The 24,227-nt window shown below is 39.0% G+C and overlaps 2 protein-coding genes across 3 annotated transcripts in view; one reads left to right on the forward strand and one right to left on the reverse strand.

The window, feature by feature from the left end:
• The window catches only part of LOC108113642 (cardioacceleratory peptide receptor), a 36,716-nt gene extending 12,765 nt beyond the window's left edge, over positions 1 to 23,951 (reverse strand). For both annotated transcript variants that reach the window (XR_001772715.2, XM_017224312.2), the window contains exons 1-2: positions 23,463 to 23,951; positions 8,725 to 9,105 (exon numbers count right to left, since the gene is read on the reverse strand). Coding sequence is in view for 1 of the 2 variants with exons in the window: in XM_017224312.2 (XP_017079801.1) it covers positions 8,725 to 9,081 (357 nt within the window). In the remaining variant the exon portion in view is untranslated. The remainder of the gene's footprint in view (positions 1 to 8,724; positions 9,106 to 23,462) is intronic.
• Positions 11,222 to 11,746, forward strand: LOC108113644. Its single transcript, XM_017224313.2, has one exon. The coding sequence runs from the start codon at positions 11,259 to 11,261 to the stop codon at positions 11,643 to 11,645; it is 387 nt and encodes a 128-aa protein (XP_017079802.1). The 5' UTR covers positions 11,222 to 11,258; the 3' UTR covers positions 11,646 to 11,746.
• Positions 23,952 to 24,227: the final 276 nt, after the last annotated feature.

Raw genomic sequence — 24,227 nt, forward strand, 5'->3', positions numbered from 1 at the left:
GGAAACCCACTTTAAATATATTTAAATAAAATATACTATAAAATCGTATACGTTTTCTTAAGAGAAAACCAATTCCTCTTTAAACACATCCCAAGGGATAAACAAAGACGTAAATATGAGATCAATGAGATGTAAATATGGCTCTTAATTAATTTCGTAAACGGGTTATACACGATAAAGCAGAGGTAATATTCTCGTGTTGTAAACACACGGAAGCTGTTTGGCATCTCTCGACATCGCCGTCGCTCAACCTGCGAATGACAGAGCCAATCGAAGAGTGTCGGCTGGGAGTGAGGATGTTTGTGCCAATTTCATCGAAATTGCGTAAATGACGTGGCCCATCGACTGCACCACCAGCCAGCCAATTCCCACCCACTTATTGCACCCCACTCCTCCTACAGTCCCCCTTGAAAAAACATCGTGTCTTGCCACTTTGAAGCTTTTTTGGCATGTACTTCCCGTCTTTTGATGTGGCGTTTGTGTTCTCCTATAGGTGTGTCTGCCCGTCGTCTGACATATGCAACCCCTCGCTCAAGTATATATTTTAAGCAAAAAATCCCCAAGAAATTTTCGGAATTCTTTAAGTGAATTTCAACAGAAACTTAATTTTATGAGGGAGAAAATGTTTTCATGTTTTGCTTAGCCCAGATCAGGTAAATTCAGTGTGCTCTAAATAACAGCAAGGAGGTCAGTTCTTAAAAGTCTTTCTGTGTTGGATTTATAAAGATGGCATTCACTTCTTAATACACTTGACAGTACTGAGAAACAATGAATGGGAATGTTATTTAAATATTTAAGATACTTTAATCTCATGCGACATAATTTTCTTTACAAATAAATTATTATTTCTTACTTTTTCAAACTATTACTTCTTTTAGCTTTAAATTTGTGAATATATATCTTTTATTTTTCCCACTTTCTAAACTCGCTTTTCATCCATTTAATTTCATTTCATTTAAAGCACCGCACAATTCATTGCATACTTTGGTGCGCTGTGAGATGTTGACCTACTTGTAGTTCCCAGGCTATGTAAATAGCTCAGTCTCAGCCGGGGGATATATATACCCTCTCTACTTTCTACTTTCCACTTTCTATTTCTTTCACTCTTCCTGACGACACTTTTTTCGTCGAGGCTGCCGCACTTTAACTATTTACTGAGCATAATTTCGCTGTTGGTTTGTCGCCTTTTGCATTTTCTCATTAAGCGCATTTCGCGCACTTGCACAAAACCAGCTGGCGATGGAGCTGAAGATGAATGTTCTCCGCTTCGGGGGATTTCCCACATTTCCTTCCCTTTGCATGCAGCTTAGTGTCGTAAAACTCCAAACATTCTACTGCAATTATCTGGCCTGGGGGTCATCGGGTCCCTTAGGCGCGGATTTCAGCGCTTTTACGATTTGCATAATTTACACAATTGTCTGGTTTTTTTTCGAGAGAGAGTTTTTTCTTCTTTTTTTAGTGTTTTTTAAGTGCCACCCTTCGTAAATATTTTTTCGTTTTGTGTAACCCAAAATGCAGTCGTGTGTTTCGTATTCGTTTTCGTATTACGTACCCAGCTCTTTTTTTTTGGGGGTTACCGGCTTGCATTGCTCATACGCAGTGTGGCCAACGAACAGAAGAGGCGGTGGCAGTAAAGCTGTAATTGACTTGGGCTATGTAAAATTTATTGTGTGCACTAGCTCTGGCTGCTTATGCATGCAAATTGTAATGATGCGAAAATGTAGTTGCGGGCTTTTCCCTCAGCATTTCCCTAGCACTTTTCACAGAGAGAGAGAGATATGTAGATGCTGAATGTTCGTAGTTTTTGTGAGCCATTTTGTGCTGCGGGCTGTCAACAGAAGTGAGTGGCATTTTGCTGCTTATGAAAATGAAATTAAATTTTTTGTCGTGTCGAGTGTTTGGGAAGTGATACTCCCGACAGACAGCCACGCCCCATTGTTCGGGCTCTTATCGTCACAGCTTATTGTTGCACAAAATGTCGCTTGATGTCAGTCATTAAGTTCACTTCCGGAGAATGATTATAATGCTTATGGGGTCAGTGCGGGGGGAAAATGAGAAATATGGCACAAGGATATGTGTGCACTTATCTGTTGTGATAAATGCGGGTCTGCTTTTTCGGCCTGCCTTCTGTCCTTTTCTTTTGTAATATTGTTTAGGACATTGTTTTGTTTTCCTACGAGCACAATTCCCACGGCTGGCTAAAACACAAATACAGTTCAGATTCCATAACTCAAGTTTTTTTGTGAAGCAATTGGCGTGAGTCAGGCTACCTTTTCTGGTAACTGTCAAAGGTGGCCATTACTCTCTTTATAATGACAAAAGTTTTTATTTTAATTGCTGAGATTATGTACAAATTGACGGTAATCTTTGACAATTTATTAGGTAAGGGAGAGTAAAATCAGTTACATATAATAAAAAAGAAAACTTTTTGTAAGTACTACGAGAAGCCCGCAAGCTCTACTTACTATAATTTCATTGCTGGATTGACTTATGGAAGCTTCACTGTATCCATAATAAAGCATACTTTCGTCAGCATTTGGCAATCTGTAGCAGGAATGGCCCTGGGCTTTTGTTTGCGCCTCGCTGATTGCAGAAAGACTTGTAACTGGGAGTCAAGGAAAACAAACAGCAGCTTGAAATCGATGCCGGTGGATGGGTGTTTAGGGTGGTGGCTGAATCCTGGGAATCAGATGAAGCACCCCAAATTTCGCCTTAGCACAGCGGGGAAAACAAATCAATTAGACGTTAAAAAGGAAGCACAAATAACAGGAGCACCTAACCAAAACCCACATGTGGATAGGATAGGTTTCCCCTCTCTGTTGTTTACTTCGATTTCGATTTGGAGGATGGTGATGACGATGGAGATGGCGATCTCCCATGACGACGCCCACTTAATGTTTATCAGTTGGAGGAACGCTATTAACGCCATGTTGATTTATTGCAATTTAATTTGGTTTCAATTTGGGGTGTTCGCCTCGGCAGCAAGTATTTTATTTCACAAATTATGTGCAGACACGACTGGGGCGTGGCATTGGATTTGGCCAGACCTGGGCGTATAAGTCTTGCGGTTATTTATAGCGGTTAACTCGCCCAAAAGAGGACAGCCTCTAAAGATTGATTATGGGCAGTATAAAAGGTTTTCCAGGCCATAAGAGGAAGTTTACATTTTTATTTGATTTTTATGTTTCACGAAAAGGCCAAGGAAATTTCTCTGTAATAAAAACTTCCAACCAGTTTTGAGTGCTTTCCCCTTCTGCAAAGCAGCCTTTTGGCTTTTCTATTTCCCCCATCAGTTTACTTTCCCTTTTGGCATTTTTCCAGGAAACATAAAGCTCATATGTATTTGCCTTTGACTCTTCTACAAAGCATCGCTAAAGGCAAATTTTGTCCAGGGCTTTATTGATTTGCTGTTTAATACTTGGCCATAAAAGTCAAACCGTATCGCAGGGGGAAGAGCTGGCAGGGTGTAAAAAGTTTTCCGAGCAGAATCCCCTTTTAATTGTTGCGCCGAGTTCAAAGTTCGAGCGTGACAAATAAACCAACAATTAACTTGAACACTCATTAAGTCAACTCCTCAACCACCCTTGTTTTGTGCTGGAAAATATTTGTGAAATTAACACTTTCATTGTTTAGCATAAGTTTATAGCCTGACAAGCTGGCTCAAATTCTGGCAGACTTTGGGTGCCGACCAGGCAAATTATAACAATTAGTTGGCTGAAGATGCTTATTGATTTTGCTGGTCAAGTGACACTTTGGGGAATTTGAACAGTCTTTTCGGCAAATGCCAGCGATGAAAAAGAGGGTCCAATGAACCCGAGATTGAACCTGAGATATGAACTATTTGTTTCCATTGAATTTTGGTGTCGGTGAACGGTTGATGAGCTGCCAGAAATCAGCGAAGCTGAAATGTCAACAAACCTGTCCTGCGGCCTCATTACGGTTAGATTAAAGTGGCGGAAGTGCATTGACTTTCAATGCCGAGTGAAATACAATTCTCATATTTTATCGAAAACAAACACGAGTCAGTAAAGGAATCACTGGGAGAAATATCAAAGCAAAAGAAGACAAACATATCCTTGATTTTCAAGGACGTTTTTATATGCGGAAAGTTGATGAAAAAATATGATAAGCTGACAATAACTGATATAAGGTAAGCAATTTAACGAGACAGGAATCTCCTAATGCACATTCAAGAAAAGAAACACCTTAAGCGGATTAACCATCTACTTAAATTTTTACCATGACATCCCAAAGAAACCTGTCTTTGTCCCATTTCCACTGATTTTTCTCACTGCAGCTGTCAGTGGTTATTCTTGGTGGCAACAAATCCTTATAAATCGCTATGACACATCCAACTAACAGGCGACGTGCCAGATAAAACTCTTGTCAAAAAGTATTTTATGGGCTGGGCCCAAGGATTCACAGGGCAAAACGGAATAGAAGTCATCAAGGACCTGCGGCCATCGTGGCTGCCTTAATAAAATTGATGTTGGAGCCTGGCACAGTGGTCACACTCAATGCTAGCCAATGGGCAAATAATGTTGTTAACTCATTTTTAGCCAAGTAAGCGACGCTTGTGTCCCCATGGTCACATTTGAGGCCATCTCGTTGGCCACTCAAGCACTTGATGGCCTTGCGGGCATTTTGTTTTGTCAACAGAGTGTAATTAAGCCCAACCACGCGTGTCAGTCGCCTGGAATTATGCTTTAATTTGCATTAAAGCTCGGCGGAATGTATAATTACACCTCAACTTGAAGGCAAAAAGCAGTTCGCACATATGTTTATTTACCGCCTCGAGGGCTGGGCAAATACTCAAAGCCGGGTACCATAAACAAGCAGCTCAGCTGAGTCCTTCAGTCCTTGCGTAAATTTATTCTCTCAAGCCGCTTAGTGCTGTAATTTTCCCCACTGGCCGAAATAACTTGACAAAGGCAAATTAAATTGCTAAAAAAGCAAGGGAAAAATTGCACAAAAAACTGTGTTAAATACTGAGGAGGGCAAATCACACTCGCTAGCTCAGCCAGTCAGTTAATGATGCCGCTTTGTGGCCACTAAGTGTTTAACCTTCCAGAATCAGAAACGGGTTCTGAACCCAGACGCAGACAAGGACATGTGTCCCATATTTTACATGCGTCAAGTCTCGCCGTTCTGCCTCCTGCACATGCTTAATTTTCCTTGGCAAATAAGCTTAAGATACATTTTAACGCTAGATTAATGAGTTCTTGGAATCGACGCGCTTTAGCAGAATAATATTTGCCAAAGCAAAAAGGAAATTGTGGTGGGTGCGAAAAATATGCTCCAAGGCAAGCCTTTTCTTGCCGAAGAATTTGACTGAATGAAATGTAAGCTTTAAGATTTATAAGTTAGAATTTGAATTAGACATTAAAAATGTATTATTAAAATTGATATCTTAAGAGTCATCCTAATAATATGTTGAGGAATATCAAACTTAACATGAATCTATAATAAAAACATTTTAAATATATAAAATTCAATTTGAATATGCTAATAAAAAGTTAAAGTTCAAATTTGTGTCAGCTCTAAATATAATTTTATGCCCAAAACTTTATACTATGCTTTATTACTACAGAACAGCAAGCCACTCGTCCTTTGAAGGCTAATTTAGCCAATATTATTATATTGGCAGCTGTTTGACTTTTATCAACATGTAAACAGGCTCTGTTTTTCTTTTTCCAAATATTTGCTCTGTCACCCTGGAAAATGGCAATTAATTTTGGCCTTTGATGGTCACATTAGCCAGAACACCAGGGTCACCATTGTTGGAGCTAAATTGTGTAATATTAATATATACATATATGCATTATAACAAGCGGCCACATGAGGTCCTGACTAAAATTAGATACGAGTGGCAATGGAAAAATCAGAAAAGTGAGTGGGTGCCTTGAAATGAGTAGTAGGGACTCATTAGAGAGCATATGTAATTATGGAGTAATAAGCTGAGACGCAATGTATGAAGGCTAAGCCAAGGACTATCGCAGATGTAATATTTTCTACCCACACGCACGAATTCTCCTTCCTTCAATGGCCAAACAAAATGTGTGTGCGGCTGCATAATATGGTATCGTTTCGATTCCTCCGGCTGACGGACAAAGAAACAAACATAAAATGGCGCAATGTTGTCGATTCTTATAGGGAAAGTCGGAAAATTCGTTCGATTCCGTTTATTTGCGTCGTCTAATGCCCTCAGATCCGCTTTCCCGTTTATTGGACAGCAATGCGCAGTTGGCCATGGTCAACAAAGTGTGACATTGGCCAACCTCTCAGCTTTCCCTTTCCCAATGCAGCTGTAATTGGCATATCTGTGCCGGTCGAACTTTATGTATGAAACACTCTTTAAGGTGAGACATCAACAAGGAATTCATCGAATTCAGTGATCAACTTAAACATGATTTAATAGTGTTAACAGGGGATTTCGTGAGATTTTGGTAATGGAAAAAGCAATCACAATTGTGCCACGGATGACCGCTGGTCAGGCCAAATCCTTAACTGAGCCATTTGAATTGCAAATCATATGAGACCCCTTTATGCTGGGGTCTCCAGTCCAGCACCCACACACATATACAGATTTGGGACCCTCACGGCATTAAGGAAAATATTGCCGGTTCAGCGACCTTTTTATGCCAACATTTTGCCACCGCTTTTATCTTCTATTTTTTTGCGACGCCTTCTGTTTGACAGATTACCAAAAGCAACTTTCGTTTTGAAGTCTATCAGACCCATGTAAAATATTTTCTATTTATTTTTCATTTGCTGCCAGTTGTCAAAGGCTTGTTAATAGGGGTGTAACAAAAATATTGAGTCCAAAAATAAATATTATTTTGGTTATTTCACTTTGCTTGGGGCCTTAAAAGAATTCTATTCATGTTGAGGTTTTTGCGAGGATTAAATAATTTATGTATTTTCAAATTGTATTATAAATAGGATTAAATTTTGCTAAGAAACTTTTCTATATATCTATGAAAGAACAATAAAGATTATTAACTTTATAAGGAAACTTTTATTTATTTCAATTTCAGACCTTTACCCATATCAACTGATCATAAATGCTTTGCCGGAGTACCAAACTATGAATATAATACATTTTATTGTCATACCCAACTATGCAAACAGCAAATCAATAAGACTTAGCCACCATGAGGTTATTGTTACATTGGTTTCTCTCTAACTAGAAGACAAAACCCTTGACATCGCTCTTTGTCAACCAAAATGCCATATGGTGCAGCGGCCCCATAAGCCCAGCCTATGTTCCTGTCTCCACTTTTCTGTGGTCCTGGAAAAGGACTCATTTAAATAAGCCCGAATTTATGGCACGCACATACGCACGCACGCATACACGCACACACACTCTTTTCTGAGTGATTGGCGCGCTTAAACTTGGCTGGCAGGGTGTGGAAATTGGCTCGGTCGAGGGCTACTTCCGTTCCAACAATGGTGTGATTTATACGATGGGGCGTATGGAAATTTCATTACATTCATGGCCTGCTTTTTATGGCAGTCTCAGTTTAAGAGAAGACGAACGGAAGTTTAGTTTAATCGAAGTTGTTGTCACGATCTGCTGGGCCCTCTGATTGATTGCCCCTCATTGATAAAGAGTGTTCTTTTTCCTCCCCAACTCTCACGCTTAAAAATATGCAAATCATTTACCCCAGATAAGGGAAAAAACTTTTGCCTCTTCTTGGATTTTCTTAATTTCCAGTTGTCAAATGACATTTGGCGTTTTATTGTTTTTCTCTGCTGCGACTTGGCTGGTTTGTCAGCCTGAAATGAAGTTTGCTCAGTTCGTCGCTTTTCCATTGCGAAAAGGGAAAAATTGTTGCAAATTGAAAATTGTAGCCAAGCAACAAGCAGCGCCGCCAGCTGTGACTTTGTGACCCTTTCTTCGCCGTTATCCTTTGTTTGATTTGGGAAAGGAGCTGCAAAAAATTCTGCTGCAGCTTCTGGCCAAAAAATAAGTAGTTTTTTTTTTATAGGAGAATCTAGAAGAAATGCACTGAGGGAAAGCTGTTTTTATAACAACAAATTTTAGCTTATTATTTTTTAGCAATTTAAATATAAAATAATACATTATTCAAGTGTTTTTTATATATATTTTTACTACTAAATTGTTAAAACTAAGAATATACGTAGTTTCATTTTTCCGCAGTGAGTCGATTAAAATGGAAATCAAATAGCACAGCTGCGCCTTTCAATTTCAATAAATACATTGAATAAGTGGTCGAAATTCTTTCTATTTTTTCGCACTCACCTCATAAAAGTAAATCGAATTGATATTGTTTATTTATAAGCAAAGAGGAAGTAAGCTTTCTCAGAGTGCGAAATTGTTCAACTTACAACTCAAGCCATTTGTTGCTATGTTGAGAAAAGGTTTAAAGAATTTCCAAATATTACACACGCTTTGAATAGATATTTTATATTTTATTACCCTCAGTGAATCATTTCAATTTGATTTTAATAATCAAACCCCTGTAACCTTTAATCGGAAGACGGATAAAGTCTCCTCCCACAAACGTGGTGTGAATTTAAATTCTTAAATCTCATTTTTTGGCATACAAAATGTTTTACAAATTGCGACTTTTTGAAGTACTGATCAAATTTTGAGAGTCAAAAATGCAGGGTACACAGCTGTGTCTTTGAATTCAATAAATAAATTAGTTTGTTTGCGAGTATTTTAGCTGGTTTCATTTTTCATTGCTAAGCACCCACCTCAAAAAAGTAGAACGAATTGAAATTTTCAAACTCGCCGGGGTCGCTAGATGTGGAGTTGCCGACCGTTTCCAAGTCGTGACTTGGCGCCGCTGTCGTCTGGATTTGGACCATTGTGGCCGAGGTTGTCGTTGTTGTTGTTGGCGCCAGAATCACGTGTGATATCGCAGGTGTGAAATATGTCAGATTAACTGCTGCCACGTCAGTGGGTGGCAAGCTGCCATCTCCCAAGCCTGCAGTCTCCTCCATCCCCTTGAATGCCCTTTCCGTGGATGAGGACGATGCCACCATAGAAGATTCCGAGGCGGAGGACAGCATGTAGTACAGAGTTTTATCGAATAGCCTTAAGTGTAGCATGATTGCGACTCAGTCTGGCATCGTCTGAAATAAGAAGAAATTAACAGCGAAAATTAAAAGAGTACTTAAAAGTGTATAAAATATATACATATATATCTTAAAATATATGGCCTGAGCCCGGGGGCTTCTGGCGAATGCTTAAAAACCTATAAATCCCAAACGAAAAGCTGCGTAATAAATGCTTTAAGTACTCTGCCAGCAAAATGCAGAAATATTTGCTTCAGTTAACATGGCTTTTGCGTGTAAATTTCGGTACCCAGCAGGTGCGGGATTGTTGGCCTGTTATTAATATCGCGCATACGCCGGGGGTGACTTTGAATTGGGTGGAGCTGGTGTAGCTGGTATCCTGATTCCTTGCAAATTAGTTATGGGTTGTAAGACAACACAAGCGGAATGATATCGTATGCAATTATCCTAACATTTATTATCGTTTCCCAGTTAGGTTTTAGTACCCATGAGCACTCCATTAAGAACAGGAATTTATCAATTAAAAATGTGTAATATTAAATTCTTTGACAAAGAAATACGATGTTTACCCTTTCCAGTTAAATACCCTACCTGTGCTCAGTGATTTGGAATAATTTATGACACCCAGAGCGTGTCAAGTGCTGCCAAGAACGTATTCCTAATTGAATAGATGAATCCAGCACACGACTTGACCTCTTGGACAGGAACTCAAACAATTAGCAGCGAACAATAGACCTTTAAACCCCAAACGGCATTGTCACGTTGCCTGTTGGCAAACAAAGGAGCTCCTGAACTTTGATGTGGCCTCTCGGTAAATTTATGCATGCATATGTAGCAGCGTCTGGTATCCATCTGTCCGTGTTCGTTGCTCTTTGGCAAGTGCAACTTTAAATTGATTAGCCGCAACTTTGCGGGAGGCCCTCGAACGACGTGCCCGAAATTCGCAAATAAATTCTCCTTTTAAAATGCGAAAAACTTTTGTTCGCCGCAGCCAGGTATTTGGCCCACTAATGCGAGCACGCAACTATTTGGCCAATGATTTATATTAAAAACACCCGTCTGGGTCGCCTGTTCATCTTCTCATCTACCCTTCTGACACAATCAATTTGGTGGAGCGCAGCTGCTCAGCGGGATAGTTGCCATTTTCCAGGGGATTTTTGGGGGGTGAGAAGGAAGATGAGCGGCACCACATGTCGCCGTTTTGGGTATCTTGTAAATATATCATTAGCATGAGAATGTGTTGTAATATTTCTATAGAGTTATGAGTTCTGAGCACTGTTAACAATGTTTTTCTATGTACATCTTGAAGAGTCTAACCATAAGCTCCTTAAACTTTACATTTTCATGTAACCAATACTTTTTTCTATATATTAATAATCTTTTGCCCATAAAATTTACGCAACTTGTTTTAAAGAACAATTAAAACTCGTAATCACTCTCAACAAGACGATGGCCAGTGGAAAAGCCCGTAAGCGTAGTCTTTCATGCTTAATATTTACATATGTAAATGGCTCAAGGAGCTTTGAAGTATTTTGACTAGCGAATCAACCCATTTGAGCTTTGCATAAGTTCGTCTTGGTATTAAAGTTTCGGGCTGCTGTTAATGCGCATTTAATTTGCATGCAAAATAGCCAGAAAAGTGTCTAGTCGGTGGAACACCTCACTCTTTTGGCCCTAAATCTGAGTTCTTGGCATTATATTTGGCCTAACCTTGGCGGGAAAAGAGGATTGCGAGTGCTGAAGTTGATTGACATATTTTGAGTAAGCTGTCAGTTGAGCCAACACTTTTCTTGGCACCCGAATTGACTTAAGATACTGCCATTGGCATCTCTTTTTCTCGATTGAGAATTGGTGCTAAAGCCGTCGAGATGCATTGAATTTGATTGTGAAAATCAGAGAAGCGTTCAAGAGGATTGCGATATAACAACAGCGATTTGATCAGCAATAAAGTAGAGAAAAATGAGCAGTTTAAAGGGCATTCCAATAATTTTCAATGCCTAAGAAATTGATATAAGCAAAAACCTCTTAATAAGAGTTGCAACCATTGATTTAAGGTTATGTTAACAAATTACCACTTAATTACGAGAAACAGTCACACTAATGAATAAACCTAAAACGCAGAATTTAGCGTTATCAATGTTACAGCCACATTATTCTTATGTCAAAAGTTAAACGAAAAATTAAGCCTTTAAACGAAAAATCCCCTAAAGATGTCTCAACCACTCGACTGGATAGCAATTATGAGTATTCCACCTTGGAAGAAGGATCACTCCTGGCTCTGGCTAAAAGAACTCAATGGCTGTGAAGCATCTCTAAAACTGCGCCACTACAAGCGGAAACCCAACTTCCGTCCGAGGGCTTCGGTACCAGAAACTCCGGATAACGAGGTGAAGTCCAAGCTTGAGGCGACACGCGGCAAGCTATTGCGCCTGCTGCGGCGCTTTGACGAAGTGGACTCAATAGTCGAGGCCTCCCGTCTTAGACCAAATCCCTTCGAGACTTTGGATTTCCTGGCGGTAAGCCTCGGAGATTTGGAGAGCCCAAGAGGAGATGATATTCCCAAGCAGGAGAAAGCAATGGAGGAGCAGGTGAACTAATTTCGATGCAACCCACATGATTCTGTAACTAAAAACACGTTGTTAAAGCTCTAATATCAACTTGAAACAACAACAAATATTCTACAAAAAAATATATATATTATATACATTTCGGTGCATTGGAAGAAATTTTGCAAGTTATTCTTAAAAACCTTTCACTTTTTTCTGCTGTAAATCGTAAATAATTTTCATTTATCTAAAGAGTGTTGAGCTAATGGATTACTTGACTTAGTATTAATCCTTTAAGATTGCAGCTTGAGTTTTGTATTCAGATCTGACTCCTTCAGTTAAGTGCTATCTGTATCTAGCAAATCTCAGTTGGAAACTTGGCAAAGGGATTTCTTTTGTCTGCTGCAGTTTGTTTTTGGCGAACTCTGTGCAGTGTTGCGTATGACTCATAAAAGTCGAAAGCATCTGGCTTTTGTTCTTTCCGAGCCACTTGCAGCATATTTATGTTATGCCGTTGTTGTTTTTCAGTTTTCGGACGGCATTATATAAACCATTACACTGTCTGCTCCGGAGTCACTTTCAATGTCAATTGTCCTCTATGACAATTGCCAAGCATATATATTGCCTTGCCCTGGGAGAGAGGGAAATGGCGTCGTCATGCTGCCTCAAAATGAAAAATTGATTTCACAGCGAAAAATATGGCAGCGACGAATGGCAAAAGGCACAAACTTTATTAGGTCAACCAGTCGTGATGCCCAGTGAAAGGAACAAGGTCCACCCCAAGACTCCAGCATGGCTATTTCTTTTTTTTTGCCATTTTTCCGCCTTATGTTTATGACCCGGACGTTGCATGCGGTGCTATGTGCCGTATTCGCCGTATGCACTTGCAGTTCATGGCAATCAGCGTCATAACGACGCAAGTTTAGTATTTCATTTCAGCTTTTATGGATTGTGACGCGTGTCCAAAGGATAATTGCCAATGGTATTGGGTTGGTGGGAGATGTCGAGGGGATTTCTTTCATTATGCTCCAGCTTGTTTCTCATTCGATACTTTGATTGGGCCGACAGCAGACTAATTGACAATTTGAAAATCATTGTCAGGATGGCGAAAGTTCAGACGGTGAAAATCCACTTAAGACGCTCCAGTCTTTTTAAGTAGCCACTAAATTTAAATCTAAATGACAGACATAGTCTCACGAAAAACACACGCAAATTCGAAATGGTAGCCGAAACTGGATACTAAGACTTTCCTTTGCTTGCCTACAAATATTTTCCACCCGTGTTTCGTTGTTTTGTTTTTCACCCTAAATTGTAAATAGTCGGGGCGAGCAAATTGAAAAGTTGCAGCCAGCGAGGAAAGGGGGGAAATGGTGAGTGTGTGTCTGCAAAATTTGCGGCCCCTTGGAATGGTCCCCAATGGCCAAAAATGCCGACTCGTCTTTTCAAGGTGGCGCCAAGGCACTGTGGCCCAAATGGGTTGGAATTCTTGGTAAATATTAAATGAAGCTGTTAAAGGGTTAACTATAACTAGCTCATACCAAAACTAGTTACTAGTAGTTCCTAAAAGTAGGAAAGCCCCTACCAGTTAATTTTCTAAGACATAAGTTGCTTTTCAGGATTTTCTTTTTCGCATTTACATTTTTTTTTTGAAATTTTTTCTTTATTTATTAAACAACCATTTGCTTTCCTTAAAAGCTGACTTTTTTAATTAAATTTTATAAAATTTACAACTTCCATTTACGTTGAAATTTAATTTTCTTTTCCCTTTAAACCTTAAAGAATTCACCACAGTGCGACATCGCCATTGAATGGCATTTTATTTTATTATTGCACACAGCATGCTCGCTGGCTGCTTGTGTATTTATATTCAAATTTGTAGCACCTGTAAAACAGTTTGCAAAACAATGAAGACGCCGCCAGACTTCAGTGAGGGAATGTCAGCTGCTGCCCCATCAATCTTTTTTCCACCCCCCTTTTTTTCCCCGTCAACCTATATAGCCAAAAGTTAGACAAATGTATGTAAATGGAAAATGTGTTGGGCGAAATTGCGTCAAGACATTTGCCACATGAGATTAAGTTGGCCAGGTCCATGATATGTTTAAAGTTTGACTTTCTTATCGACCAGCAGCCAAAAAGCCCAGCCAGACATTATGAATGAAATTTGCGAGGGGAGGGAAGGGGGAAAGGAGGAGGGGGCAGAAGTTGACGGGCGCGTGCTAAGCTAAGTCTAAAGCCATAGACATGAGTTTGTTTCTCGCCAGGCAATCAGACAAAAGAAAAATCTACAAGAATTGCGTATACGACGCGTTGCCTTGGCACCTGGCGTGGGCAGCTGAGCCATTTGCCATCCGAGTGGATGCCATTTTATGTTGCCTTCTTTCTATATTTAAGCAACAAGCCCAAGAGGGGAAAAACAATACCCATTTATTATGAGTTTGTACAATAATTTATAAATACTTTTAACCCCGTCTATCTATTTGTCTGCCTGTCTGTCAAGTTTCCCGAATGTGCGAACACACTTAGGCGTTTGATTGATATTTGGCAACAAAACGTGAACGACAAGGCCCAGAAAACTGATATCTACATAATGTGTGTGTGTTGGCGTGTCTGCCAAAATTGGGAAACCCTTTTTTGGGTATTATTTTTCCTTTTTATCCAGCAATAGGCGTGAGTAGAGCCACGGTCATAAATTGGCTGAAATAATTAATTCGAATGAAATAAATACCAAGTGTTAAGTGTTGAGTGAGGGAATGGTTAAGTCTATTAAGTCAATTATAAATAAATTATGCTGCTGCTGCCCCGGAAAACCTGCTGATACCTGCGGAAAAGTAATCGCCAAAGTGGCTGGAGGGTGTTAATTAAGCGAGAAGGGGGAGGCAGAAATGTGGCAGTGAATTCTCTCCGTTCTGCTGGGAAATTATTATTATTTATGCGTATTCAAGGTATGCACTGCAAGTAATTGTTTCACCTGGCAAATGAGTTGTGTGGCTGTAGTAATAAATTTCCATTTAGTTCAGGACCTCAAGAATTCCAAAAAGGACTGGAAACCTCAACGCATTCGGTGTTCGCAAATACTGGTATTCAACAGTTAAATCACTTAGTTGATGGCTTCTACTAGTTAGCTAATGAAAGCCAAATGCCACGAACGCTTAACCACAGCCCCCTAGTTGTCTGTCTCTGTTGCTTATTTCCCAGCTTCCCCTCTTCTATCATCATCAGGCATGTATATAGTACATCAAGAGTGAGATATATGCGCTGCGTGTATAAATTATGCAGGGCACATACATCGCTAACTGTTGTGAGAGCAACGCGTTCTGTGCTAAGTAGAATTTTGAACTTGACTTAATTAGACGCAAATGCAGAAAATAGAAAACGCCACAACCGCAGCTCCCATGCGAATTCGAAAATGATGGCAGTGATGCGAAGTCTGGGTTGATAACCAGCTAAAATCCTTAACTAATTTGAACTGCTATAGATAGATTTATTATTTATTTTAGGTAGTACTTAATTTAAGTTTATAATTAATAAAAAACAGATATGTCGAAGCTTATTAGAAGAAAGAAAAATCAAAACCTAAACCCCCCCAGAAAGCCTGTTAGAAAGATTATCTTTTAGTAAAATAACAAACAAAAATTTCAAAGCTGGGAAAAGAAGTTTCAAATTTCCAAGCAGAGTTTTTATGACCCCTCATAAGCTTATTTTCGGAGATTATCTGGGAGTATAAAAATACTTTTAAGACCTCAAACCCGCAAATAATTTGTATTGAAGGCGGCTTTGGTAAATTCTTTACAACATTTTTGCCAGCAGGAAGAAATGCAAATTCAAGTTTATAGTTTGCCCATCAAGTATCAAGACCAATTTGGGGACTACCAAAAATAGAAAGGACCTTACTTACAGGGAGGTCCCTAGCACAAAAAAAGAGCCAAGTAAGCAGCTCCACTCGACAGTAAGTCTTGCGTTTTGTGGCTTGACTGTGAATATTCGGGGAAAAGCGCGTGTCATGGTGTGTCCTAGAGCTCTCCAAGTTCCAAGCTTCGAATGCCTATTGCCCCCAAAGGCCGTCGCTCGTTAATTAATCAAAATACTTACTGCTGGATCTGCTGTCAGCGGGTTTCCCCCAGCCACTTTTCGTATTTGTGTTTTGGCCTGGTCAACGAACCTGCCGCTGGAAATCTGTCGCTTCGTGCGTATGAACAAGCAATTAAAGTCACGCGCGAATATTTAATTAAAATCTGAATAATGCAGCAAGTGCTGCGGCCAGGAAGTGTCCAAAAGTCAGAGAGCACTGACTATGAAAAGCAATTACAAGTGGGTTTTTTTTTTTAAAACTTGCAACCAAATGTTTTCAACGTCTCTGGCAAATTGAAAATTTTGTTGCAAATTGAAATGAAAGTGGGCACGGGGCCAGATGAGCAAATAAGTCAACAGCAGACAAGTCAACGGGCGGGCCAAAGTCTCTCACTCTCGTTTGGCCAACGAAGAAAGATTGACACCTACCACGTCGATTTCAATCAGCTGCCACACGTGGGCCACCGGGCAGCCGCCCCCTGTAATTATTGGAAGCGCCCCAAGGTGTGCGGCGGCACAAAACACGCATTTTAATTTGACAGAACCAATGAACTTGGAAATCAGAAGGCGCCAAAAACTTAAAGACAACTCCGAGTGTCTTTTATTTTTGACTGCAGAGAGAGAAATATGTATAAATGAAACCCTTTGATTTATTGCTACGGCTTAAAGGGATAAACTTTTCTTGGAAAATCTTTGATTTCCTTTGGTTTTCAGAAAATCAAAAGCCAAATCTGAATTCGCATTAATCCAGTTTCAGTGGAATTTTCCCCTTATTATGAATGATTTTGACAAGTGCCCTTTTTGAGATTTTTTCAATATATACTTCTAATATTGTATTATAGTAATACTTTCTCTCAGTGCATGTTTTGTTTTCGTTGGGGATTTCTGGAAATGCTGTCAATCACTGGTAGGCGGCGCGATGATTCGGCGGTTGGCGTTAGGCGGGCAGGTCGCAGACATATCACAAATCGCTCGAGTGTAAAATAATTTGTCTCGATTCCCTTCTGCCTGAATAAAATCAATAAACGCCGCCCCCGCCGCAGCCCACCGAGTGTCGTTTTGGCAAGATGCTGCAAATGCCATTTTCGGCAATCACCGACAAGAAAAAAAAAAAAAAAGAAAAACTCCTGGCGCTCTCTCTCATTAGAGCACAAGCACCTGGCGGTGTCAGGTGAGTGGAGGACCTTCGTCACCTCATTCTCCGAAAGCCGCAATAATTGCGACGACTTCTTGGTCTCCAAAAATCCAAAGGAATCGCACTTCTAATGCCTGGCACGTACGCGCCGACGACTGCAAATGCTGCTTACTACTTACGGCTTACGGCTTACTCCTTTCATGTGGGCTCAGTTCAGCCAGGACGAACGGCTCCTTCTCACCTGCAATTTTGCATTGGAGGCCAGGTGTCTCACCTTTGATTGCAGCACTTTGTCCGTACACACAATCAACCAGATGTAAATACAATTGGGCGACAAACGTGCATGACTTTTGTGATATTTGTTTTAAGCACCTCTTGAAAATTTGAACAAGATGTTGCTTTCCTCAAATGCAGTGGCTAAGATATAAGAAATCTATAGAAATATCTTATTTCTCTCTATGTAACACAACAACTTTGGCAAACTAATAAACTCATCAAAGTTCATCTGTTATGTGGACATAAACATAAAATGTGATACGCATTTCACTTCAGAATCGTCACCAAAATGAATCACGTAATATGGACTATTTATGGACCAATATTTGGATTGCATATAGAAAACCATATAGAGAGGAATAATATGACCATAAAACAAAATGAGCCAAGCAGGCAGAATAAACTACTTATCAGGATGTGGACTATATAAAGTTGATGTATACCAAAAAGGAAGTTTTGTTTGTTACTTCTCATTCTCTTAGAAAGTATAACTTTGAGTGAAGTTTCAATCTAACTTCCTACGACTGAAATCCTTCCATCAGAACTCCTTTGCAATCATAATTCATAAGTCAATCTCTTGTCAATCTTTCCCATCGATTAGCGTCAGAGATTGAAGCTTATGCATTCAGTCAGATGCACAAGCTCTTCAAGTTCACTCACCCTATGGAAACACATCCCATTCTAGCGCCCCCAGAAGGAAAAGTTTTTGCATTTAAATAAGTTGCAGAAAAGTTGACTGGTGTTCAATTTCTGATACTCTCTACTGTGTGTCAGAAAATTGAAACACTGTGTGTATGTGCGAATAACACCATAAATTATATATACGAGTATATATCTATGCTGATGCTCGTTCGGCTAAAGTTTCAATAGAAAATTCAAATAAAATTCATTTTGCAAAGTTGGCAGGAACCATTTATGAACGACATTCAATCTGCGAATTAATTTTTGCAAAAATTACCACGAAAACACGTTGCTTCTGGCGCTCTATCTATTGTTTTGCTATTTTTGGCACGTTGCGTGGGTTGGACTTCAATTTTTGGTTTTTGCTACACCCACGCCCCATGAAAACAGACAACAAACTGCGTGTAACATCATCTTTATGGCCAGCTGTTGGTAATGTTTTGTTTTGGTGTCATTTTGGTGCCAATTTTTCCAGAGTGTCAACCTGTTTACATGTGTCTATCTACCTTATCGCTTATCGCACCCTTTTTGGCCTGTCCAAATGAAAGGCTAATTAGACAGTTGGCGGCACCGATAAGGGGGCTTTGGCCTTGGCCTATCTGAGATTTATGTGACATTTTCGCTTGGTCTTGTGGTTCTCGATCCTGCGGGCTAATAAGGAGAAAACAAATAAACTTGAAAAATTACCTAGGATTAAGATAATGAGTGTGTCTTTAGATAATTCTATCTTCGTCAGGTTATCTTATGGCCTAGAAGTTTGCTTGGTAATAATAATAAGTATTAGGGGGGGGGTAATAATAATAAGAGTAGGGGAATTTAATATGACATTCCTCTCCGGATAAATGCTATATGATTAATATGAATAATGGAAAGCAACAATAAGTCTGGCCATGCGGTTAAATATATAAATGAAACCACTCACAATAGTCAGAGTATACATCAGCGGAATCAATAGTTAAAGCTCTTAAAATAATGGAAATGAAAAGTATATCTGCATAATAGTAACCCCCTTGGGCTTTTAATTCTGAAAATATATATACTTTGAGTAGGAAAACTGAAACATTTCCAGATAGTACTACTGCTTAAAAACACATCAAGATAATAAATGGCGAAGCAATAACAGTTAAAAATTATTGAGGTGTCAGGCGCAGCGATTTATGCATAATTGCATGGCCAATAAAGCGTATGAAATCGGCGTTAAAATGTCAGCAACGATTATTGGCCTCCAGATCGGGTTGGACAGTTAAGCTGGTTGAGTGCTTGAATTAAAAGTAAATTGTTATGTTAAAGCCTTTTGGGCTGACACGTTGAAAGGCAGAGCCGACACATCATTAAAAATATGGCTGGCACAGCAGAAAAAATAATCAAGGAGTTGGACTTGGAGAAGCTGAAGTCCTGGGGCAGACAGCTCAGACATTAGTCCTTTTGCAGGGATATGGACAGAGAGACAGACTGGCAGTCAGCACATTATAGGTAATCACAATATTTATGTGCGTTTAACGAGAGACACTGTCGGTGGGCGAAATTGTTGAAACAAATCATTGACAGCTGGCACAGCAGCCACACATTTGCGGTGGTCTTCATTGTATTTTAGGAACTTTTTTTCTTCGTTTTTTGTGCTTTCGTGTTTTAAGACATTTGGTTTTTTGTTTCCTTTTATTGCTGAGGAATTTGCAGCAATAAATCAGATCTCTCTTTTTTTTTACTCTGCTTAAATTGAATCTCCCAAGAGCCGAGGCGTAGGCACATTAAGTTGACAAATAATGGCAGCCATTACAAATTGGATGTGAATTGTGCAAATTATTTCAGGGAATATTTTATTAAATTCGAATTAGGGCTGGAATATTTTTTGCTTGTTATACAGCAGAGTGGCAACAAGTCCAAATCTGTTAAACTTTTCATTGCCCAATTTGTATTTAAATGTTGGCCATTGTTACAAAGCAATTAGCAATTAAAATGTTTTTTTTTTTTGGTTTAAACTTGCATGCTAAAAAAGGCCATTTTATGTTAGTTTTTAGGAGTTTCCTGTAAATTTCCTGGTAGAAAAACCCTGCGATTGTTTTATTTATTTAAAAGAATGTAAATTAGTCCCTCCTAACGAACTTTGAGTCTCGGTATTGTGACCCAATTTCTCAAACGATTTAACTTGAATAAATAAATTAGCTACATTTATTTGAATTCGGGTGAGCAGAACAGCGAAACAGAATGTAAAAGATTCAATTAGGCATATTAGAGTGGCAACAAATCAGTGGCACATTCAGCTGGAGATGATAAACTTTGGCCGGAAGTTTCCGGCAGCAGTGCAGCATACGAAAATAAATTCTTTGGGAAATGGAAAAGTCAGGGAAAAGTGATAGACAGTCTGTCGGCGTATCTTTATTGCAATCATCTGTATGTGTGTGTTTTTTCACGAAGAAACGTGGGCGTATAATAGACAACTTCCTGTTATTGCCGGCCCATCCCAAGTCAGACCCTCCCAATTTCTGTCTTTTTTCGATCCATCGGCATGGTAAATTCGTGAAGTGTAAAGTAACCCAGAAAAGTCAACAAATCAATGGTGAAGTTTCAATTTTTTTCCTTGGGTCCTCTTTTATGTCTGTGATACACGTAAAGTTGCGATTAGCCTGGAGTTCAATGTTGAATGGATACAAATAAATTGGGTGATTCCTTTCCTCGATAAGAACGTGACGAATGGCAAATCTTAGTCCTTTTTCAGATTGACTTTAGTAGGTGGATAGATTTAGGCCAGGAAAATAACCAGATCTTTTAGCTTTCGCGGTTTTTTTACATTTTTTACATTTTTATGGGTTTTAAAGTGGTTTGTAATATTGTAGGTATTCTATCGAAAGCTACCCTTATTTCCTACATGTTGATTTATGAAGTAAGCAGTAAGTACAAATATAAAATCGAGAATATCATAATCAATGCATCAAAAATGTCAGTCGCTAGAAATTGAAACAAACCAAAGCTACAAATGCGATTTGCAATTTTACACGCACGTATCTCTGAGCAAATATGTATCCTGGGGATGGAGAGACTTCGGAATTGGACTGGGCAAATAGCGCTCATACGTGATATGGCTGGCACTTCTATTGCATACATCTTGGCTAGCTGTCCTTGCTCCTCACTTTGGCTAATGTTTTTGACGTGAATGGGTTGGGTTGCAAGTGAATATGGTCGTTTGGGAGCTGAAAGGGATTTCTGGTTCAATTCACACAACATCTTGAAAGGAGGTCTCAAAGACACAGAAGAGTTTCAAACTTTATTCATCACATTTACACATGGAAGCAAAGGAAAAACATATCAAAAACTTTTGTAGTTTTGGAATTATATATATATTAACCAAAATCCCTTAGTATAGATTAAAATATCATTAAACCTGTGAATAAGTTTTGGAACTTGAGCAAAAACCTAAACTGTTATTATTTTTTCTGTGTGCAGTGTTATTTATGCGCATTTTCCTGGCATATTAACGCCACACAAGGACATGATTAGCCTGAGAGTCCAAACTTATAAGCTCGTAAAATTGTGTAAAAGGAGACCCGCATATGTTGCCCGGATTGCATGTCAACGCTGGCCACGGCCAAGTCAACAACTTCATAAATATGTCGAGCATGTGTAGCTCGGATGACTGACCCCAGGAGTTCTCCACCCACGGAAGGAAGCAGGAACCCGGACCCTCTGGCAGAGATTTGTGCCACATCATCGCTCCGAGCTGACCATTTTTACGCTTCCGTCTAACAACAAAATGGCATTAAACGCAGATCAATCACAATCAACACCGCTGACCCACAAATATATCCTCACAAAGATACATGACTTGTGGTTTGGAGTGGGGCAAGAGATTGATTTTGAGTCGGCAATAGAGTTGTCCTCATGTGTATATACATTTCTTATTCTTCTTTTGGTGAGTGTTGACTGCTCATGACTACTGGCTTTCCACTGATAGTTTTCCTTTAAAAAGTTTTCCATTTACTCGACCTTCTGTTTCGCTATTTTGCCAACTTCCGCAATTGCTGGGACAACAAATGAAGCTGCCGAAACTTAAGTTTTTCTTGAACAACAACAAGTGCACTTGTTTAACTTTATCTTGCCTCAATTTCGCTATTAATTGGCAAACACCATTCAAGCCGCGTTTCAAGCCAAGGGCCATTGTGGTTTCACAACCTCCTTTTCCAGTTTTTCGCCCAGTTGGTTAGTGTAACCGCCACTTGGAAACAAATTGTCAACTATACATTCCCAAGGAAAATTTAATTTTGTGCCAAGTTGCGGAGAGTCTTTGCCTTGGTTTATTCATGCACATCAGTCTGGCTTACACTTGATAACTCACAGCTGTAGTTGAGGTCTGTTCAGGTTGAAGTACATTTATTTGTACAGCTTGCGGACATTCTTGGTAATTTAAATGGGTCAAAACGTGGCTGACGGAATTGTTTTCCTATTTATAACTCAAATTATTATCCCCAACTGAACTTTGCTGGAATTAATGGAGTGTTGAATTAAACAACTCTTAACGAAACAAAGAAAGTTTCTCTCTTTTGTGATTTTGCAAATAATTAAATTTCTGTAAGTTTGTCTACATTAGCTAAGTTTTTTTCTTGACGTTTAATTTAGTTTATTCAATTAGTCACATCTCGCATGCAGCTCTTCTTAAGTAAAATTCTATCAACTTAAAGCATATTTAATTTTAGAACTATAACTTTGAACTATGTTCAGTAAATGTTTAACACCGAAGTCAGAACTTCAATGAAGTATTTCAAATATTTTCTTGCAAAATTCCCAAAATTCTTTCAGAAAAATTGCTGCGGCATAAAGAAAACTTTGACAACTCGCGGTAATACTTCATAAGTGGTTTATTTTGTTCGAAAATAAAATATTATCTTGGAAACGCTGCAAGTGAATAGTTTAAAGTTATATTAGCTTTTGATTTTGCCTTGGCATTTCTTGAGTGTAAGCTTGTAAAGCCGACATACAATTTGAATTTCATTTTAATAAAGCCGGCTTAATAAGTATTTCTATTAATTAAATTTTAATAATGTTGATTTACCCTTAGCTTTTCTTCCAGAAAAATGTCCAAAAATGCATCTTGAAAAGTTAAAACTAAAATATTCTTCTTTAATTCTTGTATTTCATTTAGTTTAAAATATAAATATACCTAATTAGATGAATTAAAGCTTAATTGGTGTGGCATACGGGACTCTAATAAAATTTCTAATGAAATTCCTAGTTCTGTGAACTGGCATATGTATTAACTTAATTAAAATAGTAAAATAATTCAAATAATATTGAAAATAGCTGACATTTAGTAAATAATTTCTGAAAACAATAAAACCAAATTAAGTTCTCCAACTGCAGGAAAACCTAATGACAGCCTGGTAATTAACTTCTAATGAAATTCCTACCATTTATTCGATCAATTAGCCATCGTTTTGCTAGCATTGTATTAATGAAATGTACAAAACTGAATGCAATCCTGACTGAACATGCAACATATGTGCATAATTGAGTCGCCGTTGCAGAATCGAAATCCAGGCTAGCAAATTAATTGCTGAGCTTAGCATGATTTCGCATTCAAATGTTAAGATTAATCACTGTCAACTAAATGCGAACGAATATATAAATTGAATAGATACTTAAGCGCTAAGAGGGCGACATGGATGGAGTCCAAGGCATGGCGCTTAGTAATTGCGCAATCGCGCCGCGATACTCACTCAAACTACGTGCCAAGCCATGAATTGCAATTGCAATTCCAATTGAATATTGTCCACTCGGTATGGAAATCGAAATGGAAATTGAAATTACACCACGGATTCAAATTGCAATCGAGAGTTCGGTGTTAAAAAATATGTTAAACAAGCGGCACTGCCAATTGGCCAGCGATTTCACTGGCAACTCAATTGACTTCGATGAGTCTGGTTATCTTGTCTTACAAGTATCTCGAGATGCACACGCGATGGCCAAAAGAATGGCGTCAATTTTAGGTAAAGTTATTTGGTAAAATCACTTTAATATTTTATTTTTTTAATATTTTTCTGTTTTTTTCTGGATAAAGAATATTTTATTGTTTTTTTGTAGTTCTTTAATCACAAAAACTCTTTAAGCTGTTGACAGTTTTTACGCTTTTGCCAAACAACCTTTTTAGCCACGCAGCGTTAAGAGATTTCGCGTCTGGTTCAAACAAAATTTCGCATTGAACTGAATTTCGGTGTGTGGCATCGTCGTGCGGATTTTCCTGTTTGGGCTGCTGCTGCTGCTGTTGCTGCTGCTTCTGATGTTGCTGCTGGTCGTGTTGCTGTTGCTGCTGCTGTTGCTGGTGTTCCGACAACGGCAACACGAAGGCACACGACAAGTGACCTGCCTGATTTCACCCCACATTTAAGTTAGCCGGCTAAAGAAGCCGACATCTGAACAACCGAAACAGCTGTTCTTTGTTTATGTTGCCGAACTTGTTTCTTTCTTTGCTCGGAGAATTGCTA

This window comes from Drosophila eugracilis, unplaced genomic scaffold (genome assembly GCF_018153835.1).
Source record: "Drosophila eugracilis isolate 14026-0451.02 unplaced genomic scaffold, ASM1815383v1 contig_367, whole genome shotgun sequence".
Lineage (NCBI taxonomy): Eukaryota > Metazoa > Arthropoda > Insecta > Diptera > Drosophilidae > Drosophila > Drosophila eugracilis.

What these genes read in the sequence shown, in the direction of transcription:
- LOC108113644 (XM_017224313.2), top strand. Translation starts at nt 11,259, where the DNA reads ATGTCTCAACCACTCGACTGGATAGCAATTATGAGTATTCCACCTTGG.